Source organism: Paroedura picta, chromosome 5 (genome assembly GCF_049243985.1).
Source record: "Paroedura picta isolate Pp20150507F chromosome 5, Ppicta_v3.0, whole genome shotgun sequence".
Lineage (NCBI taxonomy): Eukaryota > Metazoa > Chordata > Lepidosauria > Squamata > Gekkonidae > Paroedura > Paroedura picta.
Genome location: NC_135373.1, coordinates 41,356,690 through 41,377,559, shown reverse-complemented (window position 1 = coordinate 41,377,559; position 20,870 = coordinate 41,356,690). Strand labels below are relative to the sequence as shown.

Below are 20,870 nucleotides of genomic sequence, written 5' to 3'. Positions count from 1 at the left end.
TGTGCCAAAGCGGTGGAGACTTTTGGAGAGGAACAATAGCCCTTGGACGAAGGAGTGGGAAGAAGAAAGAGAGCCCTCCTTTTGGCTCTCCCCTGTTGCCCCATCCCTGCTTCATACAGTGGGGGCAAAAAACAGATTCAGGATTTCCTCTGCCGCCACAGCTTAGTTCAGCTGGATTCTGCAGAACCTGAGAGAAACAACCATGGCCACAGTGCCAGTTCATTGGCATCACGGAGCAGTTGGCATCCCGGGGCCTGGTTTGGGCTCTGCACCTCTTAAGATTAATGCCCAGGTTTTTGCAGTTAACATATTGCAGAGGTGGGGGGGTCTCTCTGTGTTTCTGTCAGCTTAGTCAAGTTTGGCTTTAATGTTGCCGCTTTCCTCTCCTGCTCACATCACACTCATGCAAGGTTGGCATGTTTCTGGCACAGTCCAGAGTTGTTGGGTAAGTGCGCCCCCTCCCCCCAGCGTTTTCCCACCGCATGGATGCAATGTCCTATATCGTGGCTTTGCCTTCCTGTGAATATACCTGCAATATGGGCAAATATTGCTCTCCGTTAGTAGCGCGGACATGCGGGGTGCAGGTCTCTGGAATTGTGTGACCCAATAGCGGAATAAGAAGTAGCCTGAATCAGGAAGGGGGTTTGCATAAAAACCCGACAAGGGAAAGGTCAACAACATGGGTGTGATGCAGCCAAACCTTTCACTTTAGGCTATTTCCCCACTTTACTATAGACCCTGTCCATGAAGGTCTCACGATCCCCAGCATGGTCTTTTTGGATGTCCTAGGAGACCTTCCATTTCCTTTCTCACAAGCAGAAATACTGGTTGGATCTAATACTGTTATGTCTGACACTCCGTCCTCTCCAAAGATCCGTGGGTAGTTCCCAGTGTCTATTGAGACCAGTGTCTATTGAGAGATTGCATGCATTCAGTTTCTAAAATTCAGTGGTTGCTTGACATGAAAGCTTTCTGGAGCTTTTCCCTCTTTCCTCCGGGGCTGCTTTGCCTCGCTCTTTCAGACTCCCACACCTTTTAATCATTTTTCACGCAATAAACGTGGGGGAACACGGGAAGAGGCTCCCCCATGGCTCCCCCCCCATCTTTCACAGGCCGACTCATCTCCAAATCCCGTTCTTGATCCATTAGCTTGACCAAAGAAAGATTGATGTAATGAAATGCATCTCAGTCCTTTGGAGAAAGCCTCCCCGAGCCTCATTTTGCCAGCCTCATTAGAGCCTGATCAAACAGAAAACTGGGCTGCTCATGTTCCAGGACAGTGTTCTCATACGCAGCTTAAGATCAAGCCGTAGTTGCCCTCTGGATCTTGAAAGGCAGCGGGAAAGGAGGGACTGTGCAAAATAGCGAGGAGGGCGCCCGCCTTCCTGAGCCTGATTCATTATTTTGTTCGCTTAAAACATATTGATTAAGTCAGATCTGCCTGGATGTTTGTGTTGGTCAAGTTTAAATGTACCAAAGCTGCAGAGCACCAGACTGCTTAAAGCAGTGGTTCTCAACCTGGGGGTCGGGACCCCTTTGGGGATCAAATGACCCTTTCAGAGGGGTCGCAGAAGGGCAAGCAGCATGGCCGGGGGGGGGGATGCCATCCACACAATAGCCTTGCAGGGTAGATCGAGCCAGAGCGTTTGTCTTACTGGAGCAGCAGAAAAGAACGAGATCGGCATGGTGGGACAAGAGGCAGCGCTGAACTGAGAAATCCCAGGGGGGGGGAAACAATTTATATACAATCATGAACAATGGATCTTCACGCCATTGGTCAGTTTCGGTTTAATTTCTTGCATAATTTTATGGTTGGGGGTCACCACAACATGAGAGACTGTATTAAAGAGTCGCAGCATTAGGAAGGTTGAGAACCACCGGCTTAAAGCAATCAAATCACTGGTATTCACGTATCCAGATGGAAAATACGGATGGGTTAAATAAACTGCCAGCTAATACAGATGGGTTAAACAAACTGATGGAATATGGGACAGTGGCAAAACTCACATAATAAATCAGCATTGGAATTCAATGGAGTTAAGTGTTAGAGTATATTGACCAGTAAATATTGAGAAGTAAAAAAAAAATGATTTGGACTGTTATGTGTAAACTTTGGGGGAAATATATACTAAAAATGTAGTATGTAGTGTATGTCACTAGGGTGATGTAAAAGAACAAGTCATATATATATTTTAAATGTCAGCTTTCTGCATGCTTCTTTTTTCTCTTCTCAAATAATAGTTCTGCAATATATGATAGTGTTGTTCACCTTTCTGGATAATTTTATTTATAATAATAAAAATAATAATAAAATAGTTTGGTGAAGAGAGAAACAAACTTTGTATAGAAAGAAGAGAGTCTTGTCTAAGTGTTCTGTGTTCATTTAGTCTACTCAGTTCTGGGAGCAAACAGGGAGGAAGTGTGTTCAAAGGAGCACAAGTCTCCAGAGAGCCAATCAGGACACTGGAGGAGATTATTTGAAAAACATCAGGACGTCCCTAAGGGGACTATGCTAAATACACATCTTCTCCTATGCCCCCTGCAGGACATTCTTCATATGTTTCTGCATCATGCAGACTGCAGATCTTGCATATGCCAACAGATTGGAATTAATCTTCTTTTTAAAAAGGGGTGTATAACAAACGAATGACGATTCCGTGCCTTAATGTGGACTATTCAAAACACAGGGGGAGTTGGAGGTTTCCCATGTTGGACAGGTCTGACCAAGCCACCCTTTCCATGATCCTACACCATAGGTGGGAAAATGCTGAACAGCAGACACACAGCCAGGTTTATGGTTGAGGTCAGTGCCCTAAGGAAAAGCTGGACACTCCTCTCTGGGCTATTCTTGGCGGTGAATGATTAATGACCCCTTAATGACCCTAGCCTGTGGTCAGGTTGACTTAGGTTGTGTAAGTTGATCCGCCACTTGGTTTTCTATGTTCCAGTTTTTAGGTGTTTTGAAACACTTTTAATGTACTAGGGGGAGTTTTTATTGGGGATTTTACGTGTGTTGTAACCCGCCACGAGCCTTTGGGGAGTGGTGGGCTAGAAATCAGATAGTACTAATAATAATACTCTCTAAGGGGCTGGATCAAAGCTAAATTGTCTGCTAATAGAAGGCAAGGTGAAATTTCCACCTGTTCCTTCCTGCAACAGACACATGATTTTCCTCTTGGGCTATTTCTGAAGGCCCCATCCCCCATCGCCTCCCCAAAGCAAAATCTCAGGAAGATCAGTGGGCTGTTATGGAAAGAGAGGAAGGCAGGCCAGTTGCGTTCCACTGATAAAAGTGTCTTCTGTTAGCCAGAGATTAATCCAATAGCCCATTAAGTACCTTCTATTTCCAAGGGAGGAAATGCTGCAACCTTTGCCTCCTGGTATTTTTCTCCTAGGAACAACTGTCCCAGCACTACTCAACAGCACCTCCAACCAGCTGTACTTGCACTTCTACTCAGACATCAGTGTTTCCGCTGCGGGGTTTCACCTGGAGTACAAAAGTAAGGACACTACAGCTTTTAAAAAATGGGTTAGACAGATTCATGGAGGAAATGTCCATTAAGGGCCGTCAGCCATGAGAACCAAATAGAATCTCTGCTGAATAGAAATGCTGAATCGGTGAACTTAGGCAGATTGGGAGTGGGTGGGCAGAAGGATTGTGTTGGTGCTTGGCTCTTGCGGCCCTTTCTTGCGGGCCTGTTGGAGACTGGGTGATAATGTACTTTCAGTGCAATTTAGAAGTAGAATTTCCTGTTCTGCACAGGAAAATCCAGCTGCCAAGGCACATTGAAAGTGCATTATCCTATGAGTGCGGAACCCCCTGCACAACTACCTGCCCACCCATGGTGACACTAATTTCATGCTCGGACGATGCCTCCCGACCCCAAAGTGGCGATTGGCATTTCCCTGGGCATGCATTTGTGCCTTACAGCTGGAAAAGTGTACATTTACAGGGTGAAAAGGTAAGAATTACGCTCTCTCAGAGAAGCACCCACATGAATACACTGTTTCTAAGTGAGTAACTGAACTGGGTATGCTTTTGATAGGAGAACTATAGGCCTCTCACATAAGCTGCCCAGGGATGTAGGGAATCAAGCAGAGGCATGTTGGGCAGCCTCCTGTATGGGTGTGCTCTTTGAGCCTTTGATTTGTTAAGGACTGTATTCTTGAACATGTTTTTGTGTCTGTGAATGAGGATGCTGGGGTTGCTGTGCTGACCCTTGAAGGAACATTGATGCCAAAACAGTATTTTCGGGTATGGATATTTTAGCAGGGGGTGGGCAAGATAGGGAAATGCTTGTCGGAGCATGGCACTTTGGTGCTGTTTGCTGGAGACAACCTCGAAATCATCAGGTGCTGGAGAGTGTTTGCCAGTTTCTTGGCTGCCGCATCGTTGATCACTGAACTGCGAAGCCCGTGGACTCTGCTGCGATCTTCTCAGCCAGAGGCCTGGCTCACATTGCCCAAGCTGCTTCATCGCACCTCTTGTGCCACTCGTAGGCGCGAAGAACCAGTGCCAACCACTGGAGCGGCTCCCCCAGGCCAAGTCAGTTTCCCAGAAAGTTGCTGTTTTGTGAAACAAAACTCAACTGGCTGACATTGTTTCCATGCAGATGGGTACTTCTTACTCCGAGGAGTACCTTGTCTGTGTTTTAGACATGCTTTCAGTGGTCCCACCATCAAAATCGTAGGCCTTTTCTTCTGTTTCTGCAGGTTTTGCTACAGTACATCTTTTCCCCAGCCTACAGTGCTGCCACAGAGTCAGGCACCCCTTGGTTAAAGCCCTCTAAAGTGGTTAATGATCTCTCTCTGCACCCGTAGGTCAGAGTGGTATGCCGCTTTTTTGAATGTGCCAGTCTGAAGTTTAGCCTCCAATAACCCCAGTGAAAGTATTTCTGGTAGCCACAGGCATAGCCCAAACCTTGCAGGAGGAGTCCTTTGTGTTAATCAGGTTTCCCAAACCTCATGAAAATCAGGGACCGCCAAAGTTTCCTGTCATTGACCGCCTTGCTGAGATCTGGCAAACTGGAGCTTCCTTTAATCGAGGATGTCCATCTTCTGTTGGGTGTTCCTCATTTCCTACTGCCTTCAGCTTCTCCTAGCAATATTGTCTGTTCTGGTGATGGCCAATCATTGCACTCACCCATCACTAGTATAAGGCCCCCAGCCGGGGGGGGGGGTTGCTGGTGGTTACAGGAGCAGCCCTACTCAGGAGGTTGGATCAGAGAGCAGTGCATCTCTCAAACTAAAGTGGGGACCAGGGGACTCTGCTAGCTCTGCCTCTGTATCCATTTCCCCCATTCAGCATCTTGCCTCAGATTTCAAGTGGTAGCCAAGCCACTGCTGGTCGCTGAGCCATTAGGCATAAACAGAGATGACCCATTTTATTTTGTTTGTAAGCCGGAGGTAAAAAAACTAATATTTTACTGGTACTGACTTTCTTGTGAGCCTTGAGAGGTACCATTTCAGCCACCTTCTTACTAGCACTCTGGCCTGCCCCATCTGTTATTTCTGAGCCAGAATGCAGCAGTAAGTCACCTTATGCTCATGTTAGTCCTCTGCCTACCGAAATAGAGAAAACTGAATATTGGTTTAGAGCAGGGGTAGTCAACCTATGGTCCTCCGGATGTTCATGGGCTACAATTCCCATCAGCCCCTGCCAGCAAACTCTGTCAGGGCATCATGGGAATTGTAGTCCATGGACATCTGGAGGATCACAGGTTGACTACCCCTGGTCTAGAGGAGCCCGTGTGGGTGACCTCAGTGTGATAGCTTTGTAAGCCTGTGCCACCCAAACAAATGCTCTTCTGATGAAGTGGTGAGCGGCCAACTTTTCCCCAAACTTGTTTCTCATTCTAAAAGGGGATGTATCACCCCCAAGCAAGGAGGCCTCCTCTTCCATGCGGGAAACTGGCTACTTTCAAGAGCCCTGGCAGGGAGAGAGGAGTTTGGATTCTGCATAGGAGAAACTGCCCAAAAGACCAATATTTATTTTGTTTATCATACTTCTATACCGCCCTCAGCTCAGCTGTTGGCTTTGGAAGCCTTGATTCACCAACTGCTTGCCAATCACTGGTTACCTCTTCACTTCTTGGATTTCAGGACTACTGAAGAGAGTCATCTGTGTTCCATCTATTTTTATGGCATGCACACTTAATGTTAACTATGTAAGGTCTTTGTGGGGGCACCCCTTCTTTTTAAGAGTGCACTGCAATTTTCTGGATGGCTGTGTTCAAGCCGAGGCTGCACCTGACATCCTTTTGGCCCAAGAGATGCTGCAGCCTTGAGGACTTTTCCAGCTGCAAGGCCCAGACCAGAACCCTGAGAATCAAAGCTCAAGGGCCCTGTGGCAGGGAACAGTCATGGCACCATCAGACAGTGGGCACTGTCTAATGCATCAGTGGGTATTAGACAGTGAGAATGGCCACAGCTTTGACTCAGGCGGGACAGCCGAGCAAGAGAAACACGTGCTGAAAACCTCATTAGGGAGTCCAACCATTCTTACTGCCCAGCATCTACAGATGCCACCACGTTTGCCTGCAGAACCACGCGTTCATCTCAATGCCTTCTTTTCTTGATGCCGTTTTGTAGCTGTCGGATTGTCCAGCTGCCCAGAACCCACTGTCCCCAGCAGCGGCTTGAAGATTGGGGAGAGATACTTGGTGAACGATGTGGTCTCCTTTCAATGTGAACCAGGTTATGCGCTCCAGGTAAACGCCATTGAGCTTCAGTTGCTATTTAATAAGAGTGACATTTCTGACAGAGATATACCAGGGAACAATAAAGAAATGGGGAAGGGGAGCAATCCAATCATCCCTTGTCAATAAATCTGTTGGGGAAGGGCTGATGGCCATGGGGTCCCACTGATACCAAAGAATTGCATACTGGTGCAGAAGTTGAATTAGTGCTGATAAATTTTGACACAGAGGTTCTCCCACTTTCCCCCATTAGGCCTGCTTTTCAGTTTCTTATGCATCTTCCACCCACTAATGGTCTCATTTCCTTCTCCAGGGGCATTCTCACATTTCCTGCATGCCAGGGACTGTCCGGCGCTGGAACTATCCTCCTCCACTCTGTATTGGTAGGACCCTACTGCTGTGCATTATTAAAACCTACTCGAAGCTGGAGCAGTCACCCAAAATTCTGGTTGTGCAGCTACATCCTTGACTGGTAGTGAAATAAGCAAGACAAAATGGTAGAGTCCTTTTCTAGAAAGATCCAGTGATAGAAGACTGATGGATGCTCATTTCCAGTTCTAGAGTCTGGCTACTATGCCTGTATGTCTAGCACAGGGGTAGTCAACCTGTGGTCCTCCAGATGTCCATGGACTTCAATTCCCATGAGTCCCTGCCAGCATTCGCTGGCAGGGGCTCATGGGAATTGTAGTCCATGGACATCTGGAGGGCCGCAGTTTGACTACCCCTGGTCTAGCACATGGCCAGATGTCAGTCTCACTTTACTGAGGACTAGGGATGGGCACTTCGGTTCATGGTGTGTTAGATTTGCAAACTATGGACCATCATAAACTTTTAGGAGTTAAATGAACTAGTTCAGTTTGTGAGGTTCATGACATGGTAGAATGTCCCTCCAACATGCTAGAGACACCAAATGGACATGGGGCCTATGGATGACTCTCCTGTATCTGCACTGAAAGTTTGGTAAGGATCAGTTTTACAGCGTCTGATATATCTCCCCCCCCAAAAAAAAAGGTGTCCAGCAGAACCAGTTCCTCTGTGACAGCACAAAGCCAACAAGACAATTCCTAGGCGCTGTCTTTCCGCTATCAGAATACTCCTGCAATTCCCAGGAATCATCATTCCATGGGGGGAGGGGGGGGGCTGTCATTCAAGTTCCAGAGCACTAATTCTGTTTATGGGGGGATCATATTTCAACTTTGCAACCTAATAATTGGAAATTTTCATTTCAGCTTTTTTGTGTTGTAATGTATTTCAATGGAACCCATGCAAGTCAATTGGCATTCTGGGCTCCCATTATCTTCAGCCAAAGCCCCTCTCGTTATTTCCAATGGGCAATCGTGTCATTCCTTTTAGTAAATTTCCCTAGCGTAACCAAGTGGCTTTGTGGCAATGCTAGGTCAATAGGGCCAATGTGAAACACAGAATCACACCAAGCCCAGTTGAAGAGGGTTGCAAGCCCAGCAGAACCAGTATGATGTACTGGTGCCAGTGCCAATGCCACTATGGCAATTCAAGCAAAAGGAGGACTAACATCACATAGAGAATCCCTGCAGTTACAATGTGCAGAATGTCAAACAGTCCCCAGTGCCACCAGCATTCAAGAGTGAAATGATTGCTCTCAAAGTATAGAGTTACAACAATTCTAAGCAAGGCGGTAAATTTTGCAGGCTCTGTGCAAAAAAAAAAAGGGGGGGGGGAGAAAACACAGGAGCTCTGGCAAACTGGAGGGGGGGGGGGAGAGTGTCTTGAAACTGGCCAGAATATTTCCAATACTGGAGACTTATGCCTTTCCTGTTGCTTTGAAATCTGATGAACATTTTGATTGAGCTGAAACAGTCTGTCTGGAAATGCCTCCATTCACAAACTGGCCAGAACCGCCAAGAACATCTTGAAAATTTGTGCCAGTCGACCTGCCACAAACTTCAATTTGCAAAACACAAACCGGCCAAAGTTCATCACAATTTTAGACCGTGAGCCAGTTCACATCCATCCCTACTGAGAACTCTACCCACCCCAAGTAATTTGGCCTTTATGACAAGTCATATGCCCCTCTTTCCTATTGGCCTTGGAGACCTTCAAAGTCAGATGACCCATTCCTCAAAATTAAAGCTATCTGGACAAGCAGTGTCCCTTAAATAGTCCTATTGACCTAGCATTGCCATAGAATGCCCGTGGTGATTAAGATATAACTAAACTAGCCAAACAAATTCTGCAGCTGCTTGCTGGAGCAAACAGAGATGATTGCAGTTTCAGAACTCCATATCAACCCTCAATTTGAGTGTTTGGATAAGTTTTGGACAACAATCTAAGACAGCCAGGTTCCAAATCCCCTCTCTGCCAAGGAAGCTTGCTTTGGGCGAGCTTAACCTGTCTCACAGGGTTGTTGTGAGGATAAAATGGAAGAAATAATGAGTAAATAAATGCCACAGAGACATTCAGAACTGTGATGGACAGGATGTGCTTAAATCCAAGTTGTGTTTCTGCATTCATCGCTGGGATTGAATGCTTAGATGCTGCAGATGAGTCATGTTTCTTTTAAAGCACCTGAAGTACCTTCCACTTCCTTGTAAGTGTCAAGACTGCAAAGCAGTTTCTAGCTACCTTCTAAACTGCACTGTGCCTGTCTCATGGCCCTCCCCATTCAGCACAGGTACATGGGAATTCTTTCAGGCTGCCCTTTCATGGGCCACGTAAGAGAACCCAGTGTTCTATGGAGAACATGCCATCCAGAGTAGTGGCCTATAATGCCGCCATGTTTAAGGTCTTCAACACCTGGAATCAAAAGCTAACTTTTCAGTGAGCAGTTTTTTTGGAGCGAGAAGGCTGGTTAAATGGTTGCCTGGCATCCACCTCTTCCAACTATCCCTTCCTCCTGCCTCTGATCCCCTGGCCTTCCCAGCTGGGTAAGGCTGCAATTGGTGTCAGCTGGTCTCTTACTGAGACCCTCACCCCAGGGTCCTAGTACGCAAACTGGTCCCTGACCCAAAAACTCCACCTCATGCCCCTTTGTTCCGCAGCTGTGGCAAACATACATAACCGAACCAAACCAAAGTGCACTGGGTGGGTGGGACACTGTCTCAGCTGCTCACAGCGGCAGAGTAGCCGGGCTGCAGCACATGGTGCCTTAAACAGGTGCCCTGGAGCCCCCCCCCCTTACACTGCCTCCCATGTGTGCCTCCTGGCGCATCTGCGCTCCATACGGGTCATACGTGGCCGTGTCTCTCCAGGCTCCCCCACCCACAGCATCCACTGCACCGTTGTGCCAACTCTCGGCTGCTTTTTACGTTTAACAAGGTAAACATGATCGAGCTTTGGTGAAACAGTTCAGAGTTCACCTGCAAATCCTGATCGACGAGTGTGTTTTTTATTTATTGAATTTCTAGGCTGCCACTCTCGGCCCGGCTGGCTCGAGGTGGTTTCCAATAAAACATTTAAAAAACATTAAAGCCCTATCATCAATGGCGGCAACAAACAGCACCCTATTCTTTCCCCTCTTGTTTCCTTTAATTCAGACGCTTCCTTTCTAAATAATTGAGGAGGGATTCCGTTTAAGTAGACATCAAGAGGACAGAGTAGGAAGTTAAGGAGTTGCACAGTCAGCAGGAAAAAAGTAATACAATGAGCCGTTGAATGGAAGAGAATTTGCACCGTCAGTGTCTGTGTTGATTAAAAGGGCAGGCTTATGTGATCTATGCAAGCAGGGGCAAGTAATAGTGTAGGTCAGGGGTAGCCAGACTGGTTCTCCAGATGTCTATAAACTACAGTTACCGTGCTGGCAGGGGCTCAGGGTAATTGTAGTCCATGGATATCTGGAGAGCCACAATTTGGCCACCCCTGCTGTAGGCGATAGAGAAAATAGGGTGAGAAAGGTTGTGTCTAGTGGGCAGGGATGTTTTGAAGGCCGGACTCTCGGTGAGCTGTACGGAAACCCCACAATTGTGGGCAAGAGGGCTTTCTGCATCATGAACAGGATGGTCCATTGGGAGAAGATTTTCCCACATCCATGAACTACCTTTGGATGTAAACTGGGGAAGACCTCTGAAGATGAGGTGGGGGTGTTGCAAGTTATGATCACCTGTTGAAAATCGGGGCATTTAACCATCAGAAGGATTCCAAAGAGAAACTTAAGTCATTAACAGAGAGAACCAAGAGATGCTTCCGTGTTGTCAGTGGAAACAGCTTGAGACAGCTTACAAAATAATATGTGAATGTATGAAACGGCCTTCTCCCTAATCAAACCATCCATCTGTCAAGGTCTGCCAGGTCTACTGTGACCAGCAACAGCCCTCCAGTGTCTCAAGCAGAGGCCGTGGACACCACGTGGCCTTTTTAGCTGGAGGTTGGATCTGGGACTTCCTGCAAGCCCAGCAAGTTGCTCTACCACATTGTCACGTCCTCTCCCCATGAAACAAAATTTCCAAACCATAAAATCGTAAGGATTATCTATATTAAGTGAGCCAGAGCTTTCAGTGCACGGTCCTCCCGTTCTTTCCTTGCTTCCCTGTGTCTTCTGAGCTGGCTGTCTTTTTTCACTCCTGAGTAACGCACAGGACTTAATAGCCTAAGTGAAACCCAAAGGTTTAGACCGACGTGTAACTGCGTAGTACGGCACTGTTAATGCGCATGGGAAAGTTGGAAGAGCTCAAAAATTTTATTAACAATTTTGGGAGGGCAAATGCCAAGCCATTAACTGAGCGACGACACGGGGAGTGCCTCGTTGCTGCATCTGCACACTCGTAAATGGAGTGACAAATATATGATTAGGGCCATTATGCTCCATATGCAGAGTGACGCAGTAGAGTCCTGTATGGTAGCCCTTCGGAATGCAAATATACGTCTGGATGGCATATCTTGAGCTCCTCCCCCACAGATATAAAGCTCTCTGCAGGTGTCCAGCTTGCAGAAATTGGATGTTCCTTTGTTAAACTTCTCCCCCAGATGTCCTTGTCTCTTGTTTTCTATCTCCTTATCAAAAGGCTTTTTAGGGTGAGTATATCCCCGCTGCAGCTGTAGTCAGAAGCGGGACAAGGGCATAGTCCCAAATTTCACCTCCTTCTTCAGCATAATGTGGCCCAGCTCTCTAGATCAGGGGTAGTCAAACTGCGGCCCTCCAGATGTCCATGGACTACCATTCCCAGAAGCCCCTGCCAGCATTCGCGAATGCTGGCAGGGGCTTCTGGGAATGGTAGTCCATGGACATCTGGAGGGCCGCAGTTTGACTACCCCTGCTCTAGATGAAGAGGAATAAGGAAATTCTGGAATCCATTCCTCTTAGTTGTCAGTATTGATCTTCAAGCCTCAAGTGGGGCGGGGGGGGGGGTCCTTTGTGCCTTTCCAGTCCCCATCCTCCTGTGGTCTGACATTCCAGCAAAGTCTGAGACACGTTAAACCTTTCGTTCTTATTTCGGCCAATATAACTAACCCCTGCAGGTTTCACAGCAGGATGTCCCCGCTGCCCCTAGGAATCTGAATCCTTATATGCTGCTTTGACTTTGCCCATTCTAAAGGGAATTGCTTTTGACCTTGATGTTTGTTTAATTGCTGTTATAAAAAGAGATTTTGTGATGCCTCCTTGCAGACAGATGTGCATTCACACATTTACACCAAGTCGATTCACCCAGAAGAAGACCTGCGACATGGGCGAAACTTATACACTTCAGGCACCTGTTTTGGTATTTTCCGAAACTGCATTGTGAAAATATGCCGCCTGTTATTTTCTTAGTAGCCTTCTGGACCACTCTTTGCAACGATAGCTGGTCACTTGCCCACTGCCTTAGGGTGAATTGTAAACAAGGCCGTAGTAGATTTCTATTTTTATTTTGACCTGCAGTTGCTTCCTTTCTTGACAGCTCAGTGTGGTGGGACAATGGGAGACATGGAAGGGGTGATCCTGAGTCCCGGCTTCCCAGGGAACTACCCAAGCAACAGTGACTGCACATGGCGGATATCCCTTCCGGTGGGGTTTGGTAAGAGAATGCCATTTCCTTTGCCTGGTGAACAGTTCCAATTGAATGACTCTCTGCATGGATTCTTTTGTTGATCTGACTCGAGAGGGACTAGTTTATGCTCATCTGCACGGACAGGAGAGTGAGGCGATGGAGTCCTGAAATGGCAAAGTGGACTTTTTTCACTTTCAGATGCTCCCTTTGACCGTTTATGCACTGGGAACTTCACTGCTCCAGCTCCAATGCAGGAGCACAAATTGGGGGCGGATGAGGTGCACCAGGTCAGATGCTCCTCCGTGTGGGTGCAGGGAGAGGTGGGGCAACCTGCCACGACTAAAACTCCATTCCCTGCACTGCTAGCTTTCTGTCAGCAGGGATGATTTTGTTTTACCATAGGAGAACATTAAAAATGTGATGCTCCATCTGAAGTCTAAAATGTAAAGCTTGGGGTGCTCTGGAGCTGTGGAGCGAGCTCCCTTTCACCATTGGTGGATGTCTCCCTTCTATATGTTATCCCACCCTTAGACTTCTTCTGTGTGTGTGTGTTCATTTATATTCCCCATCCACCTTCCTTTTGCTTGTGTATGTGTGCTTGGCTCCACCTCCTGCAGTGGGATCTGCCACCATGCCTCCAAATTCCACAGGTCCCTGCATCTCAAAAAAGTCAGGAACTGACTCAGTTTATGGATTAGTGAGAGAAGCAAGCAATGGGACAGGATTACTGGTTCTGCAGAGATACCAGACTTTCTTCAGTGCTCTGGCACTTAATTTCTCTGTCACACTCTCAAAGCAAACCTTTTACGGTATGAAGGTCAAGCGTGCTTCAGGTTTTTGTTTTTAAAATGGTATGTCTGCCATTAAGAATGATGGAAATCCTGGTGTCCATCTAAGGGAAGGGGTTGTCAGTGTAAACTCACATGCATTTTTTAACTTGGCTGCATCACTGTGCTTCTCCCTTCACCCCCACAAAAAAACCCCATGCAGGTGCTCACATCCAGTTCTTGAACTTTTCCACGGAGCCCAATCACGACTTTGTGGAAATCCGCAATGGGCCCTACGACACCAGCAACGTTATCAGCAGGTTCAGTGGGACAGAACTCCCGGGTTCCCTCCTCTCCACGTCCCATGAAACCACCGTCTATTTCCACAGTGACCACTCACAGAACAAGCCCGGCTTTAAGGTGGAATACCAAGGTAAGTCGGAGGCAGCCAGGTGAGCCACAGGTGAGGCAGCCATCCCATCATGTTTGGGAAATAATGCCTTGAGGATATGCTCTGTAAAAGATGGCCAAGGGATCACACCAGAGCTGGGCTTAATCCCAAAGCTGTTTATAGGGGGACTGGTCTCCAATCCAAAGCAAACTACAATCCACATTATATCTTTTGTTAGCGTCAGCCAAATTCTAACAAAATTTTGTGCATGCATTTTGTGTTCTCCAGGAGACTTACTCAGGCTGGATGTTACAAAATAAAAAAAAAGTGGGGAAGAAAAATAGATGTTTTCAGGCTATGATTTTAAAGTTCCCAAACATTTTCACCCCACCGATATAGGCAAGGTAATTAAAAGTTCGTTTTCTGTTCAAGATCTGCCTTAGAATGCAGCCTGCCTCTTAACACCTTAGAGGCCAGCAACAGAGAAGAACAGCTGTGGTCATTGCCTCTCCAAAAATACTCAGAGGCCAGGTGCAGATCAGCATAAGCCGTGGAAATATATCCCTGCACTGAGGGAATCTACGTAAGGGGAATCTGTGTGCTGCCTATGAGCAGAACGGTACCCCCTGACACCTTTCCTGACACATGTCACGTGTCCTTAGAAAGTGGGTGTGGCCAGGTGGACTTTTGCTCAGCAGGGCTTGCGATTGGCCGATGGTAATCTGACCGGCTGGAAAGATTTGTTTAAAAAGTAGCAAAAGCCCTAGGATTTTCACTGTGGCCCATTCCGAACACATTAGATAATGTACTTTCAATATACTTTCAAGTTGGGCACAGGAAAATCCAGCTGCAAAAGCACATGGAAAGTGTATTATGTGTGCAGAATGGGCCTGCGTGGTTGAAAGCATTGTATGTTGTGTGTGCAAGAAAATATTTTGAAACAATATTCCATTCCTGTTAAGCAAAGGTTTTACCTGAAAGGTTGAAGACCTGCTTTTAGAATTATATATAGCTTCAGTCCCTGACCTTTGGTTGGCTTGGCTCCCCACAGCCTCATGGAGTTCTAAGGGATCTCCAGAGCCATCTAGTCTAATCCCAGGAAATTCACAGCTAACTACCCTCTCAAAGTGACCCCAATTCCATGCTTAGACAATGCCCCCCCCCCAACCAGAATCCTTGGACAGTCTTGCTTCCCCATCCCAAAGTTGCGATTGACAATTCCCTAGGCATTCAAAAAAAGGGCCGCACGAGCCAAGCGCCGATACAGTCCCTTCTGCCCACCAACTCGCAATTTGCCTGCATTTGGGGCTTGTTCCCTCCAGACTGTGTCAGAATTCCAAAGGAGCCTGAAGCCTCAAATAGATTAGGGACCCTGGCCTACATTTTTATCTGGGGTGCAGAAAAGGACGAAACAGGGGGGGAGGAAAGAAGAAGAAAAGAGGGAGTCCATTTCCACCGAGGCTTGGTTCTGGGTGCCCTCACTGACAGAGTTCAGACTGGTAGCAAGTAAAGGGGTGTGACCTTTTCCTATGGCTGAACCATGTCTGCGGAACAGCCTCCTCTGAGAGGTTCACCGAGGATTATCTGGATTGTCATTTAGGCACCTGCAGAATTTATCGTTGTTCCACTTGACTTTTAGTGCACTCGGCATCTCCTTGATTCTGGTGTTCCCTATGCCTTCTCCCAGACTGGCGGATTAGCTGCTGATTTTATCCACTGGTGCTTGTTCTTATTTTACTGTGGCAGTGAAATCTGCCGATTTCCCTTTTTAATTGACCGGCTACATTGAATGGTTTTGTTCTTGTTGTCATCGGGAGTTGTTGTCCTGTTGTCATCTGGAAAGCAGGATAGAAATGGTTTCACTAAATAAAGGGGAAGGAGGGTGAATGAGAGTGAATGTTGTGACTCATACAGCCATTTGGCTTGAAAGGTTGTTGTGTAAAAAATTGCCCAGACAGAAATTTAGTAATAGCTTTTTAATTAGGACTGATCAAGCTATCACAAAACAGTTAGTGAGCTCTTGAGTTCTCCAGATCTCTCTAAAAAGCTGGCTGCTCAATATATATTTATTTCAAAAATGGCAAGAGAGAAAGGGAAAAAAGATGCTTCAATATCAGGTTTCATATGGGTACTAGGGGGCAAGCCCATTGTATTCAGGAATACAACGGGCACTAGGTCAGGGGGGTGGAGTGGAAGAACTCTGTAGATGGCCTCTCCCTGCCCCCAGGATCAGGAGAGGCTGCAGGCAGCTGTTAGGGAACTCACTGACAGGGGCAGCTCTATCGCACAGCAGGGAACTGCAGCCTCCGAGCCTCAGAGGGAAGTGGAAGGAGGTGGGGGACAGAAGGCGATTGGCTGGCCGCTGGCCAGATAAGCAAGCCAGTTGGAGGAGGAGGCACTCAGGGTCGAGAGTTAAGCGCTGAGTGGCGCTTAAGCCATGAGACACACTCCTCCTCCAAGGCCTTACCAGAAATATTAAGTGGAACAGCTACCTAAGCAAAAGGATTCATGGAAAGGATTCTTTCTAAGGAATGATTAGAAAGAAAACAGAGACTTTTTCTGCACTAACAACTTAGTGCAGATTTTTCCAGCAGTCAAGCCTTTATGGTTGACTTTGAAACTGGCTCCCGCGTTTATGCACCATTCTTTTTTTGTGTCATTGTGCTCAGGCCACAGTGAGCCTGTGAAGAGATCAGCTCCTTTGCAGTCTCTGATAGGCAGTCCAGTTTGAATTGAGTTGCCCAGCCCAGTCTTCCTGCAGGATTGGCTCCTTTGTGGCCTATATTATGCAGCCTGGTTTGAACCAGGCTATCCAGTAGAAACCCAAGGAGAGGTTTTCTCCACAGGATCATCTCCTTTTCATGCTTCATTTGGCAGTCTGGTTATTACGGCCATTCCATCAAAGCCCAGCCCAGCCCAGCCTGCAGGGAGAGGTCTCCCTGCAGGATTGGCTCATGTTTAGCCTCAGTTAGGCTCTCTGGTTTGAACCTTGCAGCCCAGCAGAGCGTAGCCGAGCCTGCACAGAGAGATCTCCCTGCAGGATCAGCTCTTTTGCAGTCTCTGTTATATGGTCTGGTGTGAACCATGCTTCCCAGCAGAGTACACCATAGGTAGCAAAGAGGAAGGGGGGAGGATGGGGGGAATATTGGAAAACAACCTCAATGTGGACGTTGATGGGTGGGAAAAAGAATCTGAAGGCATCTATATGCCTTTGAATTACCTTCGGCTTCGGAGCAAAGAAACAGCCACAAAACCACTCTCAAAAAATCCGGGGGAACAGTGACAGGAAAGCGAACTGGGCTTTTAAGGGAGGAAAGTGAATGCAGAACTAAAAATAAAATCTGATGGAGGTGCACAGTAAAAGTGAGGGGTGATGCAGAATAGAAAAGAAAACCCAAGGGACTTGCATGGTGAAAGTGCAGGTAAAATTTCCCTGGCGGTGATTAGGTTATGACAGCAGGTCAGTATTTTTAAGTAGGGCATTCATTGTCAGGGAGGCCAGCATTCTTCAATGTTAAATTCCTGGCCTCAACCACAAGCTTGGCAGAACAGCTCTGTCTTGCAAGAGCACCCTGAGCTGAATTGGGCTGCAGAGAGCATATTCCCTGACATCACACCTACCTGTAAAATCTTTCCTGTGGCAGGCATAATGCTTATCTTGGCCTTAAAGCCAACCTCTGTAGGCAGGGGCAGCAAACCCATGAACACCAGTGCTTAGATGCAGTGTCTGGGAAGGCGATGCCTTTCATGCCCTGTTGGTGGGCCCTCTAGTGCAGCTGTTTTGGCAGCTGCGTGGAACAGGATGCTGTATTAGGTAGACATCTGGTCTGACCCAGAAATCCTCTTTGTTATGTTCCCGTGTGCGCATACTCTGCTGCGGCACTGTTCCCAACAGAAGCATTCACAGCATTAACTTTTCATCACTAGATTTCCTTCCCCTAAGCTTGCTTTTGCACCCAGAGGAAAGAACAAAGAAAGGCAATAGGGAGGGGGAGTATATCTTTATCAGCATATGAATTGTCGAAAGCTTTCACAACCCAAGTCAGCTGGTTGTGGTGGGTTTTCTGGACTGTGTGGCCACGGTCTGGTCGTTTTAGTCCCTGACATTCTACCGGTAACTGTGGAAGGCATCTTCAGAGGTAGGACATGGCAAGATGGGAATCTTTCCATGTCAAACAATTCAGTTTTTCATGGAGAGATTCCCATCCAGCCACAGTTACTCAGCATCGTCGAAAAGTCAGCTTGGAAAAGGGTGAAATTAAGCCCAAAATGGTTGGGGGGAGGGAGGTTTTAGAAACCTATTTCCAGCTTTCCTCCATCTAGATCAGGGGTAGTCAACCTGTGGTCCTCCAGATGTTCATGGACTACAATTCCTATGTGCAAATGCTGACAGGGGCTAATGGGAATTGTAGTCCTGATCTAGATGCTTTGACTAAGAAGAAACCCAAAAGAATCAGAGGAAAGAAGTTCAGGATTCTGAGCTTCAGGTAAACTCCAGGGTTCTCCAACTAACAATGAGAAAAGAAAGGATCCCAAAAGGATCTTCACTTAGGGCTGAGAGGATTCCTCCAGCTTTGTCCCTCTTAGGAATTGTTCTGCCTTTCATCAAGAGTCTGATGAGCTTTCATCGAATTTCGTGGGAGTAGGATGTGAGTGTGAAAGGGAGAAGAATGATTCTCCCCAGCTTCCCAGTGACTTTGAAGAGGCCATGAGCTTAGGAGGGATTGGAGTGGGGGGTGGGGGTGTTAATCAGAGATCCTGGAAAAGAGGAGCCCTTGTGTTGCAGAAATCAGACAAAGTAATAGACACCCTTTCAACACAAACCCTGTTTGCCAATAACAAACCAGCATAGCATCTTCAGCCCGCCAAGGGCTAATTTCGTAGTTCAACAAAAGCATAATTGTGCACTCCTGCCAGATGGAATAATCAAAAATAATAGAAACCCCTTTAAATGTTGACAGGGGGCTCTCTTTGAGTTTGGCCCGTTTTTATGTTCCAGAAGTGTGCAGTTTATGCTCTACGGCAGGGGTAGTCAAACTGCGGCCCTCCAGATGTCCATGGACTACAATTGCCATGAGCCCATGCCATCTGGCAGGGGCTCATGGGAATTGTAGTCCATGGACATCTGGAGGGCCGCAGTTTGACTACCCCTGCTCTACAGTATCATTGAAACAAAAGAAGATTAGAATCCCTTTCAATATTAGCTATTTGTGTTTTAAAAAGCAAAAACAAAAAAAAATCTCTTCAGGGCACAAGGGGGTAGTTTGTTTCAGCTGTCTTCTTTTTATGTGTATTTTCCAGCACATGACTGTGCTTTTCCAGGGATCACTGGATTTAGAGATACAGATGTGGGGTGATGGGACTTCTCAGAAAGTCTACCGGATTTTCTCCTCATGTTCGCAGCTTGTACAAACACCAAGAAACAGTTGTGGAGTGGATTAAACCCTCTCCAAAAATGCAAATCCGTGTTGTTAATCAGGTACCCATATGGATTGGGTTTCAATCTGGAAAGCAGTCAGTTGCAAAAATCTGCCCCAGATGGCCTTCATGATCATGCCTGGGAGGAAGAGAACCCCTGCCTGACTTTGCTACTTAGACCTGTCCTTAAAGATGATAAATTTCAGACCCCTTCTATACCCAGAAAAAGTCCAAAGGCAGCCCTGCTAAAAGAGTATGCTCTGATTGAATAGAGGGGAAGGGGGAAGGTAACCTCTCACTGAGAGCCATTGTGGTATAATGGCCTCTAATCTGTACAACCGGGTTTGATTCCCCACTCCTCCTCCACATACAGACAGATGAGTGACCTTGGGCCAGTCACAGTTCTCTTAAAGCTGTTCTCACAGAGCAGTTCTGTCAGAGCTCTCTTAGCCCCACCTACCTCACAGGCTGTCTGTTGTGTGGAGAGGAAGGGTAAAGTGTTTGTAAGCCTCTTTGAGACTCCTTTGGGTAGTGAAAAGCATAGTATAAAAAACCCAGCTCTTCATTTGATGGCACCCCAAAGAAATGGGAGCCAGGGGGTGAACCCTGACAGACAGAAGACTTCCACAAGCTTTGAGGAAGGATTATATTGAATGAATGCCTGCTTCTTTTGGTTTCTAGCCTATGAGCTGCAAGAGTGCCCTGATCCTGAACCCTTTGCCAATGGGATCGTGCGAGGAGCTGGTTACAGCGTGGGCCAGTCCATCTCCTTTGAGTGTCTCCCTGGCTATCAGCTGATTGGCCATCCAGTCTTGACCTGCCAACATGGAACCAATAGAAACTGGGACCATCCCTTGCCCAGGTGTGAAGGTACGGCTTTATCGATTCGCCTTTTGGAAGGGTGCCGGGGTGGGCAGAGAGTAAGAAAGGGAGGAAAAGACAGATCCTTGCTCTCAACCTCTGGCAATGGGTGTCACTTTAGACGTGGACATTTATTTTTGATGCATAAATCAGTTAAATATGTACATCTGTCCCTTAATATGGTTATCTGTCAGCTTGTAGGGAAACGCATGCTCTTTCTTCATCCCCCCCACCCACCCAGGGCGCGCTGAAAGACTGAGATGGTGTGTATCTGAGAAACAGAAAGCTTTCATCACCCATTGTTTTCTCAGGAAATTGAAAAGTCCAGCAGCACCTTAAAAACTAACAAAATTAATTCCAGCTTGAGTCAGAGGTGAATGCCTCGGATGCTTGAATAGCACATCCATTAGGCAGACAGAGAAATGTGCAAATTATCTGGCTAATGGGCATACATTCCGTGCATCTTAGGAAGCAAGCTCTGAGTCACGGAATAAATTTGGTTAGTCTTATGCGCCTCCAACTCTTCTTTGATTTCGCTGCTGCAGACTAACACGACTGCTCATCTGGAATGGTTTTCAGGAAGAAGTTTCCTTTTTTTGTCTCCAGAATTCTTCAGAGGGAGCAAAGTAAAGCGAAATGGCAATTCCTAGACCCAGGGGTGGAACGGGGAGGAAAAAGGACCCTACTGCCACCCCTGCAGAGGACGGAAAGGCAGTCTGTCTGCCTCAGCCCCTGGTCGGGCCCAGCCCTGCTTCCGGAAAGGAGAGAGGAAGGGCGATGACTAGGCCCCTCCAGC

The 20,870-nt window shown here is 47.1% G+C and overlaps 1 protein-coding gene across 2 annotated transcripts in view; it reads left to right on the top strand.

Annotated features, from left to right (window-relative positions):
- The window catches only part of CSMD2 (CUB and Sushi multiple domains 2), a 644,506-nt gene that overhangs the window by 531,126 nt on the left and 92,510 nt on the right, over positions 1-20,870 (top strand). For both annotated transcript variants that reach the window (XM_077337490.1, XM_077337489.1), the window contains 6 exons: positions 3,396-3,500; positions 6,592-6,710; positions 7,012-7,081; positions 12,548-12,664; positions 13,628-13,837; positions 19,895-20,083. In XM_077337490.1, the coding sequence (XP_077193605.1) occupies positions 3,396-3,500; positions 6,592-6,710; positions 7,012-7,081; positions 12,548-12,664; positions 13,628-13,837; positions 19,895-20,083 (810 nt within the window). The remainder of the gene's footprint in view (positions 1-3,395; positions 3,501-6,591; positions 6,711-7,011; positions 7,082-12,547; positions 12,665-13,627; positions 13,838-19,894; positions 20,084-20,870) is intronic.